This window comes from Ranitomeya variabilis, chromosome 8 (assembly GCF_051348905.1).
Source record: "Ranitomeya variabilis isolate aRanVar5 chromosome 8, aRanVar5.hap1, whole genome shotgun sequence".
Classification (NCBI taxonomy): Eukaryota; Metazoa; Chordata; class Amphibia; order Anura; family Dendrobatidae; genus Ranitomeya; species Ranitomeya variabilis.
This window is the reverse complement of record NC_135239.1, coordinates 211,049,821-211,075,786: the sequence shown is the minus strand read 5'-3', so window position 1 is coordinate 211,075,786 and position 25,966 is coordinate 211,049,821. Positions and strand designations below refer to the sequence as shown.

At 44.1% G+C, this 25,966-nt stretch overlaps 1 protein-coding gene across 5 annotated transcripts in view; it reads right to left on the bottom strand.

Annotated features, from left to right (window-relative positions):
• The window catches only part of RAD18 (RAD18 E3 ubiquitin protein ligase), a 232,811-nt gene that overhangs the window by 116,454 nt on the left and 90,391 nt on the right, over nt 1-25,966 (bottom strand). For all 5 annotated transcript variants that reach the window (XR_013218460.1, XM_077276771.1, XM_077276773.1 and 2 more), the window contains exons 10-11: nt 12,669-12,779; nt 1,709-1,871 (exon numbers count right to left, since the gene is read on the bottom strand). Coding sequence is in view for 4 of the 5 variants with exons in the window: in XM_077276771.1 (XP_077132886.1) it covers nt 1,709-1,871; nt 12,669-12,779 (274 nt within the window). In the remaining variant the exon portion in view is untranslated. The remainder of the gene's footprint in view (nt 1-1,708; nt 1,872-12,668; nt 12,780-25,966) is intronic.

The window sequence follows — 25,966 nt, the reverse complement described above, 5'->3', positions numbered from 1 at the left end:
AGGAGGCAGTACTATCTGTATCTATATCATACAGTGAGAGGGAGGAGGCAGTACTATCTGTATCTATATCATATAGTGAGAGGGGGAGGCAGTACTATCTGTATCTATATCATATAGTGAGAGGGGGAGGCAGTACTATCTGTATCTATATCATACAGTGAGAAGGGGGAGGCAGTACTATCTGTATCTATATCATACAGTGAGAAGGGGGAGGCAGTACTATCTGTACCTATATCATGTACAGTGAGGGGGAGGCAGTACTATCTTTACCTAATGTACAGTGAGAGAGGGTGGTAGTACTTTCTGTACCTATATTATGTACAGTGAGAGAGGGAGACAGTACTATCTGTACCTACATTATGTACAGTGAGAGGGGGAGGCAGTACTATCTGTACTTATATCATGTACAATGAGAGAGGGGGAGGCAGTACTATCTTTACCTAATGTACAGTGAGAGGGGGGGTAGTACTATCTGTACTTATATCATCTACAATGAGAGAGGGGGAGGCAGTACTATCTGTACCTACATCATGTACCATTTGCTTATATCTTACACACTGACACATAGTGCAGTGGAACACTGTTGTGTTGTCACATTTATCTATCATTTTCGGGGAGATCTAGAGGCAGTGCTGTCCTCATAGGCTCGAGCAGGTGATTGTTGTCATGGTTGTGGAGACGCCCTTTAATTCTTTTAGTTATATCATTTTTGGAAACTCCTGCGTTCACACCCTCCGTCTCTTCAGAAGAGCAGAGATCGCGTACATACACTCACTGGCCACTTTATTAGGTACACCTGTCCAACTTCTTGTTAACACTTAATTTCTAATCAGCCAATCACATGGCGGCAACTCAGTGCATTTAGGCATGTAGACATGGTCAAGACAATCTCCTGCAGTTCAAACCGAGCATCAGTATGGGGAAGAAAGGTGATTTGAGTGCCTTTGAACGTGGCATGGTTGTTGGTGCCAGAAGGGCTGGTCTGAGTATTTCAGAAACTGCTGATCTACTGGGATTTTCACGCACAACCATCTCTAGGGTTTACAGAGAATGGTCCGAAAAAGAAAAAAAATCCAGTGAGCGGCAGTTCTGTGGGCGGAAATGCCTTGTTGATGCCAGAGGTCAGAGGAGAATGGGCAGACTGGTTCGAGCTGATAGAAAGGCAACAGTGACTCAAATCGCCACCCGTTACAACCAAGGTAGGCCTAAGAGCATCTCTGAACGCACAGTGCGTCGAACTTTGAGGCAGATGGGCTACAGCAGCAGAAGACCACACCGGGTACCACTCCTTTCAGCTAAGAACAGGAAACTGAGGCTACAATTTGTACAAGCTCATCGAAATTGGACAGTAGAAGATTGGAAAAACGTTGCTTGGTCTGATGAGTCTCGATTTCTGCTGCGACATTCGGATGGTAGGGTCAGAATTTGGCGTAAACAACATGAAAGCATGGATCCATCCTGCCTTGTATGGAGCATCTTTGGGATGTGCAGCCGACAAATCTGCGGCAACTGTGTGAGGCCATCATGTCAATATGGACCAAAATCTCTGAGGAATGCTTCCAGCACCTTGTTGAATCTATGCCACGAAGAATTGAGGCAGTTCTGAAGGCAAAAGGGGGTCCAACCCGTTACTAGCATGGTGTACCTAATAAAGTGGCCGGTGAGTGTATATACTGTATATATATATTCATGGTTTTCTGCATCCTACCTGGCTCTAGACTCAGGAGAAAGAGGGAAAACCGGAGAGCTGGAGCGAAACACCGACGGCTTCTCTGCGCGGGGCGAGCGACGCTCCTTCGTCTCCAGCAGCGGGTGATGGTTGGGGGTGGACGCTTTCATCACTTCCACCTGGTTTTGCTGCCCAACATTATCTAGAAGGAAAGGATTGTAGCGATAAGTCTCAGCACCTCATCAATAAACATCACGCATCTACATTCCTAAAAGACGACTTCCTGATGTGCTTCTACAAGAGAAAGCAAAGCTGCAGTGTACAGCAAGAAACAAGAAAGCAGTTTTTGAGGAGGAGGAGGAGGAAGGTAGACTTCAGACTGCTGCCATAATAAGGAACCACAGGTCAGTATTCTCAGACATTTAGCCCCGGACTGGAGATCAGATTCACAGATTGCAGGATTTCTTCCATCTTTCCTGCAATAAATAATTGTGTGATTGGTTCCTAGTCAGCTATAAGTCAAGACTGGAGGTCTGGAGAGACGTCTGGACCCCCAGAAGGAACATACTCACAGAAATCACTGCGGCGCCCATTAAATACCTTTTCAAGAGTCTCTTTACGTCCTGATTGCACTAATTACGCTGCTGTCGCTGCTTTAATGGAGACGTGATGTGACTACGAGAACTCTCAGGAGGAACAAAACTTTTTAGTAGGTTCCTAAAGTGACTCCAGCGCCCCTAAACTCTGCCATCAGGATGCCAAACCCCAGGGGATCACAGGAGTCACCTGGCTGTACCCCCTGATCAGGCCACGTTCACACTAAAGACGAGTTCAGTTTTTATGGAACGAGTGTAATATAGGAAACGTACAGGACACAGGATCCCTCCAGTGGCATCTGTGACAAACTGGTGAAAGCAGTGGGATCTGTGCGACCCTCCTGGTGCCATCCGTGACACATTGGTGGCAGTGGGGGGGGATCTGTGCGACCCTCCTGGTGTCATCCGTGACACATTGGTGGCGGTGGGGGGGGATCTGTGCGACCCTCCTGGTGTCATCGTGACACATTGGTGGCAGTGGGGGGGGGGGGGATCTGTGCGACCCTCCTGGTGCCATCCGTGACACATTGGTGGCGGTGGATCTGTGCGACCCTCCTGGTGCCATCGTGACACATTGGTGGCAGTGGGGGGGATCTGTGCGACCCTCCTGGTGTCATCCGTGACACATTGGTGGCAGTGGGAGGGGACCTGTGCGACCCTCCTGGTGCCATCGTGACACATTGGTGGCAGTGGAGGGGACCTGTGCGACCCTCCTGGTGCCATCGTGACACATTGGTGGCAGTGGGGGATCTGTGCAACCCTCCTGGTGCCATCGTGACACATTGGTGGCAGTGGAGGGGACCTGTGCGACCCTCCTGGTGCCATCGTGACACATTGGTGGCAGTGGGGGGGGAGGGGGGGGGGAGATCTGTGCGACCCTCCTGGTGCCATCCGTGACACATTGGTGGCAGTGGGGGGGATCTGTGCAACCCTCCTGGTGTCATCCGTGACACATTGGTGGCAGTGGGGTGGGGGGGGGGAGATCTGTGCGACCCTCCTGGTGCCATCCATGACACATTGGTGGCAGTGGGGGGGATCTGTGCGACCCTCCTGGTGTCATCAGTGACACATTGGTGGCAGTGGGGGGGATCTGTACGACCCTCCTGGTGTCATCCGTGACACATTGGTGGCAGTGGGGGGACCTGTGCGACCCTCCTGGTGCCATCGTGACACATTGGTGGCAGTGGGGGGATCTGTGCGACCCTCCGTGGTCCTCCTTGGCAAACTGCAAAAAGTGGTGTCTCCTCCGCCAGGCGCAGTGACCCTATAAGAGGAGGATTTCGCGGGGACCGTGAATGTGGGTAGCACCTGAGTCTCCATGCTGCACGTGTGCGTATCTTATGGGGATCTAACACGTGGGCCGCGCTCCGCCTTGTATGTCTCTGAATGGGAGTTAATGAGGAGACTGCATTCTAGTAAGCGTCATCTGAAGATGACCCACAAGGAAGGTCACATCTACGGCTCTCGTTAAATAATTAATGAATCGTTTCTTTTCACAGGCAGCGGAGAATCCAAACTATTCCAAGACATCACAGAACGAGATGAATCCATTTTAGAGCCTAAACCGGTGCCGGGGAATCGCTCACATCGTGCAGACGGAACAAAAAGATACATCAATTCATTGCTGCCATTAGTAACAGAAACAGAGGAAACAAATATACCTGAGCTACATAGTGAATGGTAAAGCTCACTGCAGCACAGAGGATTTCAGGAAAAGAAGTTGTTAACCTAGGGGAAATCACAGACCTAAACAATCCTGTAAAAGGAGCAGTGTCCTCATATGAGATAAAGCAAAGTAAAAAGGTCACAAGAGAAGAAGTAGGGGCCCAGAGCAGCACAGAGTATTTCAGAAGGGCAGATAGGGAATGGTGACCTGTCCCCTCACAACAAGATGTAGGGAGATGAGACAAGTTCAAAGTCACAAGCCGGTTCTTAGAGAAGGAGCGATGTCCCACAGCAGCACAGAGGATTTTTTACTGACCCCCTTCTAATCAGACTCCTTCTAACCAATCATTCAGCCCAGTTTCCGGGCGGCCCGAGGCTTCCTTACAGGTGAAGGCAGGAGAAGGGCTGCAAATAGAGCGGATTATGGCTGACAGCTGATGAGCCCTGACCGATCGATGGTTATTATACTGGAGCTCTGCTATGTCACCTGGAAGAAGAGTCAGTGAGGTCAGGAGGACATCAGCAACCTATAACATCACACATGGCTGCACTGGAATAATACACAATTTACAGGTCCCTAAAGAGGCACTGGTAAAAGATAGAATTTAAAAAAAAAAATACTAAGAAAAGAAACCTCACAAAGTCTTTGAGTTGTACTCGAGCTTTAATATTTCTCTGGTACGCTCCTCTTCTTACATGAAAAGAAAAGAAAAATTTACTCTGCCTGTTGCCACCAATAGGGGGCAGCTCTGTAGACAGCTCTATATGGCTCATGCTGACCTGCATAGAAGCTGCATACACACTGCCCTCTAGTGGTGGTGGATGATATTACAAATCTGATGGTGAGTAGCAAGAAACCGCGCCGTATGCTGAAGAAGCTGAACACAGCTGCTTCACTACTTCATTTTATGCTGCTGCTTCCTTGGAAGGATATTAGTCAGAGATGCTCTTTAACATTTCTGGCTCATTAACTCAATTAAAGGAAGATCAGCAGTTGCCTGGTGCGAGCCTTAATGGAGGAGCAGACTGTGCACAGTAAATACAGATTGGGCTGAGAGCGATTCACGAAATATCAGGACTTCTCCAGCCGCCTCCACCTCCTGATGAGTAATTACAGTTTATTTGGATGGAATAAAGGGAGATGCAAAAGGTGAGGCCGGAGTTCTCCCACAGACGGAAAAAGCGAAAAAGAGAGGAAAATACAGATATACTGATGTGGCCAGAAGCATCGCCTCCACCTGCATCCACAGCCGTCACCACCGAGGGGCGACCACCGCAGCTCTGCTGCCAGCTACAGAGTACTGACTACTGTGCACACGGAGCAGCCCTCAGAGTACTGACTACTGTGCACACGGAGCAGCCCTCAGAGTACTGACTACTGTGCACACGGAGCAGCCCTCAGAGTGCTGACTACTGTGCACACGGAGCAGCCCTCAGAGTACTGACTACTGTGCACACGGATCAGCCCTCAGAGTACTGACTACTGTGCACACGGATCAGCCCTCGGAGTACTGACTACTGTGCACATGGATCAGCCCTCAGAGTACTGACTAATGTGCACACGGATCAGCCCTCGGAGTACTGACTACTGTGCACACGGAGCAGCCCTCAGAGTACTGACTACTGTGCACACGGAGCAGCCCTCAGAGTACTGACTACTGTGCACACGGAGCAGCCCTCAGAGTACTGACTACTGTGCACACGGAGCAGCCCTCAGAGTACTGACTACTGTGCACACGGAGCAGCCCTCAGAGTACTGACTACTGTGCACACGGAGCAGCCCTCCGCTCACGGCTCACGCACCGACCAGTACTCCGCTCAGAGAGTGATGTCACCGCTGATCTCTGGTGATGGATAGGAGGCATTCTCAGTGATGTCACCGCTGATCTCTAGTGATGGATAGGAGGCATTCTCAGTGATGTCACCGCTGATCTCTGGTGATGGATAGGAGGCATTCTCAGTGATGTCACCTCTGATCTCTGGTGATGGATAGGAGGCATTCTCAGTGATGTCACCTCTGATCTCTGGTGATGGATAGAAGACATTCTCAGTGATGTCACCGCTGATCTCTAGTGATGGATAGGAGACATTCTCAGTGATGTCACCGCTGATCTCTGGTGATGGATAGGAGACATTCTCAGTGATGTCTGATCTCTGGTGATGGATAGGAGACATTCTCAGTGATGTCACCGCTGATCTCTGGTGATGGATAGGAGGCATTCTCAGTGATGTCACCTCTGATCTCTGGTGATGGATAGGAGACATTCTCAGTGATGTCACCGCTGATCTCTGGTGATGGATAGGAGACATTCTCAGTGATGTCGCCGCTGATCTCTGGTGATGGATAGGAGGCATTCTCAGTGATGTCACCTCTGATCTCTGGTGATGGATAGGAGGCATTCTCAGTGATGTCACCTCTGATCTCTGGTGATGGATAGGAGACATTCTCAGTGATGTCACCTCTGATCTCTGGTGATGGATAGGAGACATTCTCAGTGATGTCACCGCTGATCTCTGGTGATGGATAGGAGGCATTCTCAGTGATGTCACCTCTGATCTCTGGTGATGGATAGGAGGCATTCTCAGTGATGTCACCGCTGATCTCTGGTGATGGATAGGAGGCATTCTCAGTGATGTCACCGCTGATCTCTAGTGATGGATAGGAGACATTCTCAGTGATGTCACCGCTGATCTCTGGTGATGGATAGGAGACATTCTCAGTGATGTCGCCGCTGATCTCTGGTGATGGATAGGAGGCATTCTCAGTGATGTCACCTCTGATCTCTGGTGATGGATAGGAGGCATTCTCAGTGATGTCACCTCTGATCTCTGGTGATGGATAGGAGGCATTCTCAGTGATGTCACCTCTGATCTCTGGTGATGGATAGGAGGCATTCTCAGTGATGTCACCGCTGATCTCTGGTGATGGATAGGAGGCATTCTCAGTGATGTCACCGCTGATCTCTAGTGATGGATAGGAGACATTCTCAGTGATGTCACCGCTGATCTCTGGTGATGGATAGGAGACATTCTCAGTGATGTCGCCGCTGATCTCTGGTGATGGATAGGAGACATTCTCAGTGATGTCACCGCTGATCTCTGGTGATGGATAGGAGGCATTCTCAGTGATGTCACCTCTGATCTCTGGTGATGGATAGGAGGCATTCTCAGTGATGTCACCTCTGATCTCTGGTGATGGATAGGAGACATTCTCAGTGATGTCACCGCTGATCTCTGGTGATGGATAGGAGGCATTCTCAGTGATGTCACCTCTGATCTCTGGTGATGGATAGGAGGCATTCTCAGTGATGTCACCGCTGATCTCTGGTGATGGATAGGAGACATTCTCAGTGATGTCACCGCTGATCTCTGGTGATGGATAGGAGACATTCTCAGTGATGTCGCCGCTGATCTCTGGTGATGGATAGGAGACATTCTCAGTGATGTCGCCGCTGATCTCTGGTGATGGATAGGAGACATTCTCAGTGATGTCACCGCTGATCTCTGGTGATGGATAGGAGGCATTCTCAGTGATGTCACCTCTGATCTCTGGTGATGGATAGGAGGCATTCTCAGTGATGTCACCTCTGATCTCTGGTGATGGATAGGAGACATTCTCAGTGATGTCACCGCTGATCTCTGGTGATGGATAGGAGGCATTCTCAGTGATGTCACCTCTGATCTCTGGTGATGGATAGGAGGCATTCTCAGTGATGTCACCGCTGATCTCTGGTGATGGATAGGAGACATTCTCAGTGATGTCACCGCTGATCTCTGGTGATGGATAGGAGACATTCTCAGTGATGTCGCCGCTGATCTCTGGTGATGGATAGGAGGCATTCTCAGTGATGTCACCTCTGATCTCTGGTGATGGATAGGAGGCATTCTCAGTGATGTCACCTCTGATCTCTGGTGATGGATAGGAGACATTCTCAGTGATGTCACCTCTGATCTCTGGTGATGGATAGGAGACATTCTCAGTGATGTCACCGCTGATCTCTGGTGATGGATAGGAGGCATTCTCAGTGATGTCACCTCTGATCTCTGGTGATGGATAGGAGGCATTCTCAGTGATGTCACCTCTGATCTCTGGTGATGGATAGGAGGCATTCTCAGTGATGTCACCGCTGATCTCTGGTGATGGATAGGAGGCATTCTCAGTGATGTCACCGCTGATCTCTAGTGATGGATAGGAGACATTCTCAGTGATGTCGCCGCTGATCTCTGGTGATGGATAGGAGACATTCTCAGTGATGTCGCCGCTGATCTCTGGTGATGGATAGGAGGCATTCTCAGTGATGTCACCTCTGATCTCTGGTGATGGATAGGAGGCATTCTCAGTGATGTCACCTCTGATCTCTGGTGATGGATAGGAGACATTCTCAGTGATGTCACCGCTGATCTCTGGTGATGGATAGGAGGCATTCTCAGTGATGTCACCTCTGATCTCTGGTGATGGATAGGAGGCATTCTCAGTGATGTCACCGCTGATCTCTGGTGATGCATAGGAGACATTCTCAGTGATGTCACCGCTGATCTCTGGTGATGGATAGGAGGCATTCTCAGTGATGTCACCTCTGATCTCTGGTGATGGATAGGAGGCATTCTCAGTGATGTCACCGCTGATCTCTGGTGATGGATAGGAGGCATTATCAGTGATGTCACCTCTGATCTCTGGTGATGGATAGGAGGCATTCTCAGTGATGTCACCGCTGATCTCTGGTGATGGATAGGAGGCATTCTCAGTGATGTCACCGCTGATCTCTGGTGATGGATAGGAGGCATTCTCAGTGATGTCACCTCTGATCTCTGGTGATGGATAGGAGACATTCTCAGTGATATCACCTCTGATCTCTGGTGATGGATAGGAGGCATTCTCAGTGATGTCACCGCTGATCTCTGGTGATGGATAGGAGGCATTATCAGTGATGTCACCTCTGATCTCTGGTGATGGATAGGAGGCATTCTCAGTGATGTCACCGCTGATCTCTGGTGATGGATAGGAGGCATTCTCAGTGATGTCACCGCTGATCTCTGGTGATGGATAGGAGGCATTCTCAGTGATGTCACCGCTGATCTCTGGTGATGGATAGGAGACATTCTCAGTGATGTCACCGCTGATCTCTGGTGATGCATAGGAGACATTCTCAGTGATGTCACCGCTGATCTCTGGTGATGGATAGGAGACATTCTCAGTGATGTCACCTCTGATCTCTGGTGATGGATAGGAGGCATTCTCAGTGATGTCACCGCTGATCTCTGGTGAAGGATAGGAGGCATTCTCAGTGATGTCACCTCTGATCTCTGGGGATGGATAGGAGACATTCTCAGTGATGTCACCGCTGATCTCTGGTGATGGATCGGAGGCATTCTCAGTGATGTCACCGCTGATCTCTGGTGATGGATAGGAGGCATTCTCAGTGATGTCACCGCTGATCTCTGGTGATGGATAGTAGGCATTCTCAGTGATGTCACCTCTGATCTCTGGTGATGGATAGGAGACATTCTCAGGTGATGTCACCTCTGATCTCTGGTGATGGATGGGAGGCATTCTCAGTGATGTCACCGCTGATCTCTAGTGATGGATAGGAGACATTCTCAGTGATGTCACCGCTGATCTCTGGTGATGGATAGGAGGCATTCTCAGTGATGTCACCTCTGATCTCTGGTGATGGATAGGAGACATTCTCAGTGATGTCACCGCTGATCTCTGGTGATGGATAGGAGGCATTCTCAGTGATGTCACCGCTGATCTCTGGTGATGGACAGGATGCATTCTCAGTGATGTCACCGCTGATCTCTGGTGATGGATAGGAGGCATTCTCAGTGATGTCACCTCTGATCTCTGGTGATGGATAGGAGACATTCTCAGTGATGTCACCTCTGATCTCTGGTCATGGATAGGAGGCATTCTCAGTGATGTCACCGCTGATCTCTGGTGATGGATAGGAGGCATTCTCAGTGATGTCACCGCTGATCTCTGGTGATGGTTAGGAGGCACTCTCAGTGATGTCACCGCTGATCTCTGGTGATGGATAGGAGACATTCTCAGTGACGTCATCTCTGATCTCTGGTGATGGATAGGAGACATTCTCAGTGATGTCACCTCTGATCTCTGGTGATGGATAGGAGACATTCTCAGTGATGTCACCTCTGATCTCTAGTGATGGATAGGAGGCATTCTCAGTGATGTCACCACTGATCTCTGGTGATGGATAGGAGACATTCTCAGTGATGTCACCTCTGATCTCTGGTGATGGATAGGAGACATTCTCAGTGATGTCACCGCTGATCTCTGGTGATGGATAGGAGGCATTCTCAGTGATGTCACCTCTGATCTCTGGTGATGGATAGGAGACATTCTCAGTGATGTCACCTCTGATCTCTGGTGATGGATAGGAGACATTCTCAGTGATGTCACCGCTGATCTCTGGTGATGGATAGGAGACATTCTCAGTGATGTCACCTCTGATCTCTGGTGATGGATAGGAGGCATTCTCAGTGATGTCTCGTTTGCCCCCTCTACACAGGGCAATTAAGGAAAGAAATCAGCCGCAGCGAGGGCCACAAGGATGAGCTCCCCTCCCCTAATGCACTGGATGAGGACGTGTCTACGTGATTGAATGAACGACTAATTCAGCACTTACAGTCAATGTTCATGTTGTTGACAGAACAGATCAAAGCAAAAAGCTAAGACAAGACATAAATTATCGCGGACTTATCCACAGATCCCTATCTGCTCTGCCCCAAAATGACTTTCATGTGTGAGAGGAAGAAAACAGGACAAAAAAAATCAAGACAAAAAGCACATGTCCAGGAATCAGGGGAGGCCCAGTCACAGACATACATATCAATAATTAGACACATGTTAATTTAGGCCATGTGCACACGTTCAGGATTTTTAGCGTTTTTTTCGCGTTTTTTCGCTATAAAAGCGCGAAAAAAACGCTTACATATGCCTCCTATTATTTACAGTGTATTCCGCATTTTTGTGCAAATGTTACATTTTTTTCCGCCAAAAAATCGCATCGCGGGAAAAAAAGCAACATGTTCATTAAAAATGCGGAATTGCGGGGATTCCGCACACCTAGGAGTCAATTGATCTGCTTACTTCCCGCACGGGGCTGTGCACACCATGCGGGAAGTAAGCAGATTATGTGCGGTTGGTACCCAGGGTGGAGGAGAGGAGACTATCCTCCACGGACTGGGCACCATATAATTGGCCAAAAATAAAAGAATTAAAATAAAAAATAGTCCTATACTCACCTTCGATGTCCCCCGCAGTGTTCCCGCCTCACCGCTGCATGCTGCCGCTTCGGTTCTCATAGCTGGTGTGCGGTGAAGGACCTGTGATGACGTCACTGTCCTGTGATTGGTCGTGAGCGGTCATGTGACCGCTCACATGACCGCGACGTCATGGAAGGTCCTGCGCGCACAAACCAGCTATAGGAAGAGGAACGGACGCCGCTGAGGAGATCGTCTGGGTGAGTATAAGCATTTTTTTTATTATTTTTAAACATTCGATCTTTTACTATAGATGCTGCATAGGCTGCATCTATAGTAAAAAGATGGTCACACTTGTCAAACACTATGTTTGACAAGTGTGACCAACCTGTCAGTCAGTTTTCCAAGCGATGCTACAGATCGCTTGGAAAACTTTAGCATTCTGCAAGCTAATTACGCTTGCAGAATGCTAAAAAAAGCACGAAAAAAACGCAAAAAAAAACGCAAAAAAAAAAAAAATGCAGATTTCTTGCAGAAAATTTCCGGTTTTCTTCAGGAAATTTCTGCAAGAAATCCGGACGTGTGCACATACCCTTAGAGCATCGAAGTCTGCAAATAATTATTTGCAGATTTCATTTACTTTGCAGGTTTTATTTTACATCTTGAAGGCCATTTTTGCAGAACCTGGAACACGAGGATGATCACCAGAGAGGAAGCATTTAAAATAGCTAACCGAGGGGATACCCTAAAAATTCTACAATGCTTCAGGATCTCCCTGCGATAAGGCCCCAAAGTTGCAGAAAAATGCCTCAAATGCTGCAGCAAAACGCCTCAAAGACTTCAGAGGGTGGTATACGTTCTGATGGCAGATTTGCAAGTCACAGTTTACAGTCTCTGTGTTTTCATGAGAGCTCAATTTTGTGCCGCTAACATAGCATAATACCGGCCACTCCATTGTCGGACATCGCAAATGTTGCGTGTAATAGTAAAATAAAGGTACAGCCGCCATCCCCTACGCACATAGGACTGGGGTTGGCTGAGGACAGCGCCTCCAGACTTCCACACAGAAAACATTGGAGAATAACGAGAACACAAAGGTTTTCAAAACCCCTTTTTTTTTTTTTATGAGAGCAAATCGATTTAATTGCTTTGAAATATCATCTGTATACGCCGAGTGATGGCCGCTGAAGGAATCTCCATTTAATAACTTACAACTTTACCAAACTGCATTTTTGGGAATGGAAACTGTATTCTGAGAATACCCACATGTGGTTCTGTACCAACAGACGGCCCGGCCACAACATAACTGGGATGTGTAACCAGGTGATCAGGGAGACAACAAATAAACTATCAACATATGTGTCAGCTTATAAAACCTGGCGTTACTAAATATGGGGACAAAGTACAGTATGTGTAAAGCTTCCATCTCCTCCTCCTCTATACGGATTCATGGATGAGCAAGTGGATAATTGTACTGGTCTCTAATTTACTAAGGAAACAGATCCTGTGATCACCTGTGTCGTCACATCCCATGGGTTCCTCCTTCACCGGCTGTCCCTTAGGAGTTTTCCAGCGTCCCTTCACCTGTTCAATGAGCTGCTGGAATTCACTATTGTGTTTCCTTCCTGTAAGAAAAACATAAGATAAATCATAGAGCCAAATACGCCACCAGCTACTAATACTGCCCCAAAATAGAAGAATAGATCTACTATAATACTGCCCCTATGTACAGGAATATAACTACTATAATACTGCTCCTATGTACAATATAACTACTATAATACTGCCCCTATGTACAAGAATATAACTACTATAATACTGCCCCTATGTACAGGAATATAACTACTATAATACTGCCCCTATGTACAGGAATATAACTACTATAATACTGCCCCTATGTACAGGAATATAACTACTATAATACTGCTCCTATGTACAATATAACTACTATAATACTGCCCCCTATGTACAGAAATATAACTACTATAATACTGCCCCTATGTACAGGAATATAACTACTATAATACTGCCCCTATGTACAGAAATATAACTACTATAATACTGCCCCTATGTACAAGAATATAACTACTATAATACTGCTCCTATGTACAGGAATATAACTACTATAATACTGCTCCTATATACAAGAATATAACTACTATAATACTGCCCCCTATGTACAAGAATATAAGTACTATAATACTGCCTCTATGTACAAGAATATAACTACTGTAATACTGCCCCTATGTACAAGAATATATCTACTATAATACTGCCCCTATGTACAGGAATATACTGCCCCTATGTACAAGAATATAACTACTATAATACTGCCCCTATGTACAAGAATATATCTACTATAATACTGCCCCTATGTACAGGAATATACTGCCCCTATGTACAAGAATATAACTACTATAATACTGCCCCTATGTACAAGAATATAACTACTATAATACTGCTCCTATGTACAAGAATATAACTACTATGATACTACCCCCTATGTACAAGAATATAACTACTATAATACTGCCCCTATGTACAAGAATATAACTATTATAATACTGCTCCTATGTACAAGAATATAACTACTATAATACTGCCCCTATGTACAAGAATATAACTATTATAATACTGCTCCTATGTACAAGAATATAACTACTATAATACTGCTCCTATGTACAAGAATATAACTACTATAATACTGCTCCTATGTACAAGAATATAACTACTATAATACTGCTCCTATGTACAAGAATATAACTACTATAATACTGCCCCTACGTACAAGAATATAACTACTATAATACTGCCCCTACGTACAAGAATATAACTACTATAATACTGCCCCTACGTACAAGAATATAACTACTATAATACTGCCCCTATGTACAAGAATATAACTACTATAATACTGCTCCTATGTACAAGAATATAACTACTATAATACTGCCCCTATGTACAAGAATATATCTACTATAATACTGCCCCTACGTACAAGAATATAACTACTATAATACTGCCCCTACGTACAAGAATATAACTACTATAATACTGCCCCTATGTACAAGAATATAACTACTATAATACTGCTCCTATGTACAAGAATATAACTACTATAATACTGCCCCTATGTACAAGAATATAACTACTATAATACTGCTCCTATGTACAAGAATATAACTACTATAATACTACCCCTATGTACAATATAACTACTATAATACTGCCTCTATGTACAAGAATATAACTACTATAATACTGCTCCTACGTACAAGAATATAACTACTATAATACTGCCCCTACGTACAAGAATATAACTACTATAATACTGCCCCTACGTACAAGAATATAACTACTATAATACTGCCCCTATGTACAAGAATATAACTACTATAATACTGCCCCTACGTACAAGAATATAACTACTATAATACTGCTCCTATGTACAAGAATATAACTACTATAATACTGCCCCTACGTACAAGAATATAACTACTATAATACTGCCCCCTATGTACAAGAATATAACTACTATAATACTGCTCCTACGTACAAGAATATAACTACTATAATACTGCCCCTACGTACAAGAATATAACTACTATAATACTGCCCCTACGTACAAGAATATAACTACTATAATACTGCCCCTATGTACAAGAATATAACTACTATAATACTGCTCCTATGTACAAGAATATAACTACTATAATACTGCTTCTATGTACAAGAATATAACTACTATAATACTGCTCCTATGTACAAGAATATAACTACTATAATACTGCCCCTATGTACAAGAATATAACTACTATAATACTGCTCCTATGTACAAGAATATAACTACTATAATACTGCTCCTATGTACAAGAATATAACTACTATAATACTGCCCCTATGTACAAGAATATAACTACTATTATACTGCTTCTAATATAACTCTGCCATTGGTTCACTATATGGACATGTAATCTAACAGTTGTTATTGTCAGGAGTTTTCTAGGCTTCGTTAACCTGTACGTTTTTGTTAATGACTTGTTATTGCCACTAGTCGGTGCGACAGTCTGTTCTCATTTGATCACTCCCAATCTCCCCGTTGGTGCAGACACCCTGGTAATATTGTGCTTTCTCGTTGAAAAAAACCCCCAAAAATACCATAAGCTTATTTTTTCTCACTTTGAATCCTAATAAGCAGATTTATAAAATCATTTTGTTCGCCGTCTGCTCTTCATAAAACGAGGATAAAAGGATTCTCAGATGTGAGAAGTATTTTGTGTTATCAGAAAATACAAACTTTGCGTCTCAGCGATGATATCCCCAGATGACATTTTTCTTTGGTCGATCAGCAGATAAGGGCATTTAATTAAAGATTGTAACCATAAACATCACAGAGAGTTTGGTGATTAGAGTTCTAATTAAAAAAAAGTGAAGTCTTCGCTGTGCTCGGCATCTCAGTATACGGCTTCCTGTAAATCCACAGCGTTATTTGCCGCTAGTGTGACGAATGACACAAAGTTCTGCAAAAATATTTAGAATTGAGAGTCCTCAGTGGTTGATACCTTTTAATGGCTAACTGAAAAGATGGTAACAAATTGCAAGCTTTCGAGACTACATACGTCTCTTCATCAGGCAAAGACTAAAACAAATTAGAATGTACCACAAAGTTCTGCATCTTTCCGATACATCCTGGGGTTCCAGGTTTCACTACCTATTCATTCTAGAGGCCAGAAAATCCATCCTGTCCATGTGCCGCTCACGAGGATGCACAGCTTGTTACAAGAGATAGCGGATACACAGTAACATAATGGGAAACATTCATTTGGTGCAGATGATCGTCTGAACCCAATGGGGCACAATTCTCAATACTGTGTAACTTTTAGACGGTGCATGGTTGGACGAGACTGCCTTAAAATGCGCCAGATGAATCTATGTTGATTGTGACTCCATTTTAGACCTTCTAGTATAAGTTTATGCCTCCTAGTATTTGGATAACATTGTGCCTGAAATTCCCACCAAGTTTATTTTGGGCAGCCTACTGTCCCATCTTGTGCCCCTTTCCTCCACACCATGTCTCCTGATGGATAAGAAGCACATAAACATGGTGTAAGGCATAGAAGACATTTTTGGCACAAACAGCACTAACTTTCTGGCGCATTCAGCTTGATACAACGCCCGTGATGATCAGACATGAGCTGCACGATATGGGGAGTTATCCTGCACTACTGTGTGAGCACTACTCTATCACTGAACATTGTAATGAGAGTTATAGGAGTAAAAATGTTTTTGTTATTCAGTTATTTTGTAGAAATCAAAAGAAACCTGTTAGATGGAGCCAGGTTATAGGTGCAGGAGGAGCGTCAGCCTCTAGCCTTATGCTGCCGAGCCTTCAGCCCCAAAAAGCTCTTGACTTGGCCTCCAATTCACTCCATGCATTGGGATGAGGGTCTCCTGTCCACCTGCATCTCACACAATACCCCCACTGTTCCAGATCTCCCTCCTCAGCAGCAACACAGTGACATAGGGTGGGGGAGCCTCCCTCTGCCAAATTCTAGGTTTCCTCTCCAAACTTCAGCTGCCGCTTTTACAAGTCTTTCACTATTCGGCAGCGCATGCTCAAACCGATTCCCAGGTCGTCACTGTTGCCTCCCTGACCGGCCACGTGCACCCCCAGCGAGGCAACGCAGACTCTGCCCCTTATTGCTCCTCCTTAGTTGTTGTGGTGCAAACCTCCAACCCTAGAGCCCCATCCCAATAACCTCCATGCAGTACTGGTATCCCCTCTTCAACCTCTCTGGTGCCCAACATGAACGCTCCTAGGGGCCGTCATCTGCCTCCTGGCCCTCTCCCCCTCGTCAGCACTGCTCCATGCCAGCCACTAAGAGGCGCCACCATCATCTGCCCGTCTTAGAGGGATAGCAGCCACTTTTGCAGAGCCCCATGTGGGGGAATAGCATCCATACCAACTTGGGCTTCAGACATGACTCCATCTTTAACAAGAACTAAATATTAATTTAATGGAGTAAAAAAAAAATAAAAAATACTGCCAACATCTGTTAAAATAAAGATCCCGGGAACATTTCCTTGCAGGTCTGTGGAGATTTGCATTACCCCAGGCTGAAATGCACAACCAGAAAAGACTCCGACTCCAGCCTTTCCGTCAATGGAGGGAGACGTAGTACATTACTGTATTTCCAGGGGGACGTTCATCAAGAAACAAGTATGTTTGACCCCTTTGTATGAGGTCGCAAATGAGAATATTAATGATCAAAACAAACTTATTTCTGGAGACGAGCCACATTCCTGACCACAGAATACGATTTGCCTTTTCTTCACTAGTGACTTCTCTAAAATTTATGTTGTTAACGAGCTCCGGGGGATTTCATCAGCGCGCCATGGTGGGACAAAAGTAATAATCCGAACATGATAGATCATTAGCGCACTCCTTAGTGAGAAGATAATGAACACCAAGAAATTGCCTTCATCTATCGTGAAGTGCTGCAATGGAGGGAGGACTGACGCTGCTGGGGAATGTCGGAGAACGCACAGTCTTAGTTTATCAAATTAAAATGGATTTAAGGCTCAAGGTCACGATTATGGACACTGTCAGGCGCTCGCACAGGTCAGAATTGCTGTGGATTTTCCATGCAGAAGTTGATCTGCGGCTCGCCATTTCTTGTAATGGATCGATGAGAGATTTGTTGCAAATTTTTCCTATTTTGTCCTATAGAAAAGGAAAAATCTGCAACAAAATCCCATCATTGTGAATTTTGCATTTGCAAAATCTGCAAGTCCATCAAAGTGTTAAAAAAGAAAAAGAAAGAAAAAAAAAAAAAAAGCCAGTCTCTGTACACCAGGCCTCCTGCAATGACGTCTTTACTAACGTGGCGGCTGCAGCCAATCACAAGTGTACAGCGATCGGAGGGGCGATCGGAGGACCGTCAGGTGAGATGAGAAAGGTGTTTTGCACAAGAAAGTCACCAAAATGGACTACAAGATGCGATGAGGATTTGCAGACAAGGAATGCTGTAACACGCAGAAGGTTTGTGCAGCTTTTCTGCCTCGTATGAACCTTCCCTTACAACAATTTTTTATTTTCGTTCATTTGGTTCCTTAATGCAGAATTAAGCGTCTACATGGCCTTCCTTTTCCAACTGTAAAGTCTGTGCAGCTAGGTAACATAGCTGGCTGTCCTGCTGCAGAACACCTTGATCTAGGCTGTATTATCTCACTTTGTAAACCTCTTAATTCTCTGTAAATAGCAGCCGCAACGCAAGCCTAAGGAAAAGAGCACGCAGAAAGGGGAAGGCAAATCACACAGAAGAAATGTCAGACTTCATGGCAGCGGGAAATCAAATACGCCTCAGTACCAGTGTTGGACAATAAAGGTGAGAAGCTTCCTCATGGGTAATAGGAGAAAGCAATCCAGGAATGAAGCTGTGCCCATACATGAGAGGCATCAGAGCGTCCAGCATGTATTACTGGGAGGGCCGCACTCCTGCAAAGGAAAAGTATCAACCCCAGGAGCAGGTAGTAAAGTGACAAAGAATGAAGGGTGCGCACGTGATTCTAGTTTTGCAGTCCAAGCTGGCTGGAGGAGGACAGGTGAACCTGCGGCGTAGGCAATGATAAGTAAACAATCAAGTTTTGATTACAGGAGTATAATTATGCCGCAGGGGCTACAGAGGGCAAAGCTGGCAGACACGGGAACCATCAGCGTGACCCTAGCCTTGCTTCCTGTCATTTATGGAGAATAATGTAAGCGAGGTCTACGACGTCATGGCACAAGGAGCTTTCCACAGATGTAGAAGGAATGTGCCTCGTACCCCAGGAAAGCCAACGCAGCAGCTCTATATTAATACAAATATTCAAAACAACCGCTATGACCCCCCTACGAGAATTGCTCAGTCACTTTCCAGGACTCGTAGCTTAGCCTGATGATCTGAGGGTTGTCACCGTGAGTCACATGTTCCGAAACAAATAACACATTGCCCAAGTGACTGTCCTAAGAGTGATGTCCCAACGCTGGGATGTGCAGCATCACAGATAAACCCATGAAAAACGCGCTCAGAGCTGGAGCGAGGGTCGCTCATCATTAATAAAGCTATTGCTCCATCTTAGAATGGGGACGGACAGTAACACAAAGGTCCCGATTCATCAAGACTCATTTTTTACAAGTTTTCAGTGAGCGCTGGAGTAACAAGCGCCGAATCCACGTACACGTGTCCTCTACATGATTTGGGTGCGCCAGCGTCACACACACATACTGCAGTCCTTGGCTGGAGCACAGATCTGACACAATTAAGGACAATTATAATGCATTTGTCGTCCGTGTTTGGCCACCGTCCCTCTCGGTTGAGCTCCTCTCATTCATAAAGTTAACAGAACCCTCTGGGACTTATGTGATGACGCCTAAAGTTGCAAAACCTTAGCAAAGTTTCAAACAGTTTAATGAATGGGGACCATTGGTCTCTTTACAGAATATTTCATCATACAGTGATATAAGGAACTCGCGGGGTAAGAAAACACATTGTCATAGACCTTATCTGGCAGTTCTGACAAATAGAAACGGGGTCTCCGATTCTGCAAATAACTAGGATACGGCATGTACAATCATTACATGGACCGTGGCCATGTGGTGTAGGAGATTTACACCGCAGCTGCCAGATTACATCCCAGCAGCAGAATATTCGGGAACGTTTCTTTATTTCTAACAAAAAACGGGATCATTTCGATGAGAACAACGTCACAAAGAATTTGTAAGCTTTTGCAATCCGGGTCCGCAGCAGGGACCTTAGCAGTGTCCATGATAAATGCTCCAGCGTCATGTATGGACACGCCGCCATGGAGCTCGGCAAAGACGGACAGGACCAGGAAAGTATCAGCAAGGCAGCGGCAGGAAATCGCTAAGGTATACCGCCCACTGCTGATTAATACCATTGGAAAACGGTCGTTTCTCAAGTCCCGATGATTCAGTATTTGATGAACTCTTCTCAACTCCAGAGAAAGTCACGGTGTCTGCGGCCGCATGTACGGGAGCGTCTGTAAACACCGGCTCATGGTTGGATCCAGCACGCGGCCTCCAGGAATCCACAACTCTTCTGCTTTTCTTCTGATTTTTGGACGGAACTGAAGTTACTAGAAACTGTTGTTTATAAGACAAGAAATGTTACGACTGCGCCACATTGTTTGGACGGAGACGCACACGGTCCTTCATGCCAGAGAGCCCATTAGAGAAGGGTAAACAGATGTACGGAATATTTCATCCAGGTCAAGGAATGCCGGCGGGACGCGGCTCCCACAGAGTACAGATATACCGTACATGATAAGTATGAGCCTCCGTGATCACTGGGCCGGGGCCTCTGCTCGCCGCTGCCCCCTGCAGGCTCTCAGTGTGCGGCACGTCTAGCGACCGTTACTTACCGTATTTCCGGTAAAGGAGTCGGCAGAATTACCCCGGAGCCACATTTCTCACTATTGATACACCATAAAATTCTGCACAAAAATCATAAACAACGCCTTCCAGAAAAGCCTAAAACCCAACAAATCAGGTAACGTTATAATTTACACTCCTACACGTGGGCGCGATTGTTAGCGAGCTGCTGTTAGGGGCGAGCGCTCTATTAAACAGTAACGCGGTTTTTATAGGGAGAATTAATAATTGACTCCGTCCCGCTTCGCGGAACATTCCATACGAGCGCTCGAAGTCACACGTCGTAAATCATCCTGTGGCATTAAAGGGAATGAAAACAAAAGGAAGGATATTAAGAACGGCAATTACAATCCTTAACGTCAGCGAAAGCGGCAAACTGCAATTCATCTTAATAGAAGTTTCATATTTTAAGTTTTAGTTAAATGGCTGCTAAATAGAAGAAGCACAGAGAGTAAAAAATGATATATTCCTTTTAATTTTAGGACTTATTGCAGGTAAGGCTCAGCCCATCACGGAGGCTCCTCCTACCGAGGGAGCTCCTCCTACCGAGGGAGCTCCTCCTACCGAGGGAGCTCCTCCTACCGAGGGAGCTCCTGCTACCGAGAAGGATCCTGCTACCGAGAAGGATCCTGCTACCGAGAAGGATCCTGCTACCGAGAAGGATCCTGCTACCGAGAAGGATCCTGCTACCGAGAAGGATCCTGCTACCGAGAAGGATCCTGCTACCGAGAAGGATCCTGCTACCGAGAAGGATCCTGCTACCGAGAAGGATCCTGCTACCGAGAAGGTTCCTGCTACCGAGAAGGATCCTGCTACTGAGAAAGATCCTGCTACCGTGAAGGATCCTGCTACCGTGAAGGATCCTGCTACCGTGAAGGATCCTGCTACCGAGAAGGATCCTGCTACCGAGAAAGATCCTGCTACAAAGGAAACTCCTCCTGTCCTGGAGGCCCCTCCCCTCAGTTTGGTGGTGTAGTTACTTGCACGTCAGAATACTTTGCCCTTGCTGTATTGGATATATATTACCCATGCATACACGCTCTAATCTGTGGTTATACTAACAGCTAACCTGATGAAGAACAGATGCAGGGTAAAGCAACGAAAAGAAACAGAGAAGCAGAAACAACCATGATTCTTGAGGAAGTCACTGGCGTCATTTCAATTGTGAGGGTAGCGAAACTCTGATAAATGGTCACCGGTGCCGACTGCACGGACACCACAGATGCAAAGGACGAGGACCAGGAGGCACAAGCTTATCGAAGTACTTCACAAATCATAAATGTCAAATTAGGATTAAAACTTTGTTCCCAACATTTACTAGTGTCCCCATCATCGGTACAGCGCTCGGCAGTATCTAACTGCTCTACAGATGATGAATGACTGCGGCTCCATTAATCTGCTCATGGGACTAGTGGGGGTCCGAGCAGTTTAGACCCCGGTGATCAGCACGTTATTACTAACAGAGATGAGACAATTTGTTACCAACCTTTACATTCTATAAGAGCAATGGAAGCGCAGCCGACCCTCAATGGAAAACCGCCACCGACCACAAGGACCGTCATGGCTCCTTCTGAATGTGCGTGATCAATGCCCCAAGCCCTTCATTAGAAAACTCTGAGGAACTACCGGCGACTAAAGATAACGCTCAATGACAAAGAATTGCAAGAAGAGCTGAATTTAGAGATGTCAGCCCCGTCTCTTATCACGATGTTATAGAAGATCGCTAAATCTCTGTATCTTCATGACACCTGCCGGCTACATAGAAAATGGTCAACTCAGCACGTCCCATGATGGATTCATAATCAATTCTAACACTAATTGCGGCACACGGACTGTAATGTGACCTATAAAATTCTTACGTTTTATTACTGACAATCAGCGGAATAACGATCGGCCACTTGTGCAAACTAAAGCTGCGACCCTGAAATGAAGCAAACAACAATTTCCTTCGCTGCTGCCAATATGTGCGGGCGGAAATGTGGTTTCTTTCTACTGAATGTTACAATAGGACAGAATAAGTGGCCACAAGATCCATGGGTGACGTGGGCTCCTGAAAAAGCTCCTCAGCGAGCGCGGGCTGGTGGTTTGTCTGAATGTATTGAACTCATGGCTGCGGGATTACACAATCCTGACGTAAATGGCAGCTGAAAAACGTAATATTTATTGTTAGCAGCAAATACTGGAGTCTTTATAAACTTTTTCACATCCTAAATGAGACCAGCTGCTCCTCATTTAATAATAAAAACTCTCAAAAGACATACGAAAATGTCAAGTCCCATCTACCAGACGAGCAATGAGATATACAAGTACTATAATACTGTCCCTATGTACAAGAATATAACTACTATAATACTGCTCCTATGTACAAGAATATAACTACTATAATACTGCTCCTATGTACAAGAATATAACTACTATAATACTGCCCCTATGTACAAGAATATAACTACTATAATACTGCCCCTATGTACAAGAATATAACTACTATAATACTGTCCCTATGTACAAGAATATAACTACTATAATACTGCTCCTATGTACAAGAATATAACTACTATAATACTGCTCCTATGTACAAGAATATAACTACTATAATACTGCCCCTATGTACAAGAATATAACTACTATAATACTGCCCCTATGTACAAGAATATAACTACTATAATACTGCTCCTATATACAAGAATATAACTACTATAATACTGCCCCTATGTACAAGAATATAACTACTATAATACTGCCCCTATGTACAAGAATATAACTACTATAATACTGCCCCTATGTACAAGAATATAACTACTATAATACTGCCCCTATGTACAAGAATATAACTACTATAATACTGCTCCTATGTACAGGAATATAACTACTATAATACTGCCCCTATGTACAAGAATATAACTACTATAATACTGCCCCTATGTACAAGAATATAACTACTATAATACTGCCCCTATGTACAAGAATATAACTACTATAATACTGCCCCTATGTACAAGAATATAACTACTATAATACTGCCCCTATGTACAAGAATATAACTACTATAATACTGTCCCTATGGACAAGAATATAACTACTATAATACTGCTCCCTATGTACAAGAATATAACTACTATAATACTGCCCCATGTACAAGAATATAACTACTATAATACTGCCCCTATGTACAAGAATATAACTACTATAATACTGCCCCTATGTACAAGAATATAACTACTATAATACTGCCCCTATGTACAAGAATATAACTACTATAATACTGCCCCCTATGTACAAGAATATAACTACTATAATACTGCCCCCTATGTACAAGAATATAACTACTATAATACTGCTCCTATGTACAAGAATATAACTACTATAATACTGACCCTATGTACAAGAATATAACTACTATAATACTGCCCCTATATACAAGAATATAACTACTATAATACTGCTCCTATGTACAAGAATATAACTACTATAATACTGCTCCTATGTACAAGAATATATCTACTATAATATTGCTCCTATGTACAAGAATATAACTACTATAATACTGCTCCTATGTAAAAGAATATAACTACTATAATACTGCTCCTATATACAAGAATATATCTACTATAATACTGCTCCTATGTACAAGAATATAACTACTATAATACTGCCCCTATGTACAAGAATATAACTACTATAATACTGCTCCTATGTACAAGAATATAACTACTATAATACTGCTCCTATATACAAGAATATATCTACTATAATACTGCTCCTATGTACAAGAATATAACTACTATAATACTGCCCCTATGTACTAGAATATAACTACTATAATACTGCCCCTATGTACAAGAATATAACTACTATAATACTGCCCCTATGTACTAGAATATAACTACTATAATACTGCCCCTATGTACAAGAATATAATTACTATAATACTGCCCCTATGTACAAGAATATAACTACTATAATACTGCTCCTATGTGCAAGAATATAACTACTATAATACTGCTCCTATATATAAGAATGTAACTACTATAATACTGCCCCTATGTACAAGAATATAACTACTATAATACTGCCCCTATGTACAAGAATATAACTACTATAATACTGCTCCTATGTACAAGAATATAACTACTATAATACTGCTCCTATGTACAAGAATATAACTACTATAATACTGCCCCTATGTACAAGAAAGTAACTACTATAATACTGCCCCTATGTACTAGAATATAACTACTATAATACTGCCCCTATGTACAAGAATATAACTACTATAATACTGCCCCCTATGTACAAGAATATAACTACTGTAATACTGCCTCCTATGTACAAGAATATAACTACTATAATACTGCTCCTATGTACAAGAATATAACTACTATAATACTGCCCCTATGTACAAGAATATAACTACTATAATACTGCCCCTATGTACAAGAATATAACTACTATAATACTGCCTCCTATGTACAAGAATATAACTACTATAATACTGCTCCTATATATAAGAATATAACTACTATAATACTGCCCCCTATGTACAAGAATATAACTACTATAATACTGCTCCTATATATAAGAATATAACTACTATAATACTGCCTCCTATGTACAAGAATATAACTACTATAATACTGCCCCTATGTACAAGAATATAACTACTATAATACTGCCCCTATGTACAAGAATGTAACTACTATAATACTGCCCCTATGTACAAGAATATAACTACTATAATACTGCCCCTATGTACAAGAATGTAACTACTATAATACTGCTCCTATGTACAAGAATATAACTACTATAATACTGCTCCTATGTACAAGAATATAACTACTATAATACTGCTCCTATGTACAAGAATATAACTACTATAATACTGCCCCTATATATAAGAATATAACTACTATAATACTGTACGCTTTGTATTACCGCATATTCTTTTTTCCTATCCGTTTTGATGGTTCTGCCTTTATGTATAGAGATCCTACATAACTACAATTGTTTTTTTATTTTGATCGTTAAGGCCTCTATCTGTAAGTCTCTACGGGGTATAACTTCAAGACATAAAAGCCAGGAGCAGTTTCATAGCAAACCATTAAATATTAGCAGGCAATTATCATTTATTCCAGCAGATTGCTGCACGTCTTTACCAAATGCACAGAAATCTCATTTTATCTTGTGCCCAAATTTATTGTTGAAATTCTATTGTCTCTTCATTAATTTTGCAGGAGCCACAATGTGTCAGGAGGAAAATAACTGACACTTCAGTAAAGATTAGTATGGAAGTGGATTCTCGGAGATGAAGTAAGACACTGCGGTGAGCAGACAGCCGACCCCGGCAGCCACGAGCCGTCAGCTGATATTTCTCCTTCATGC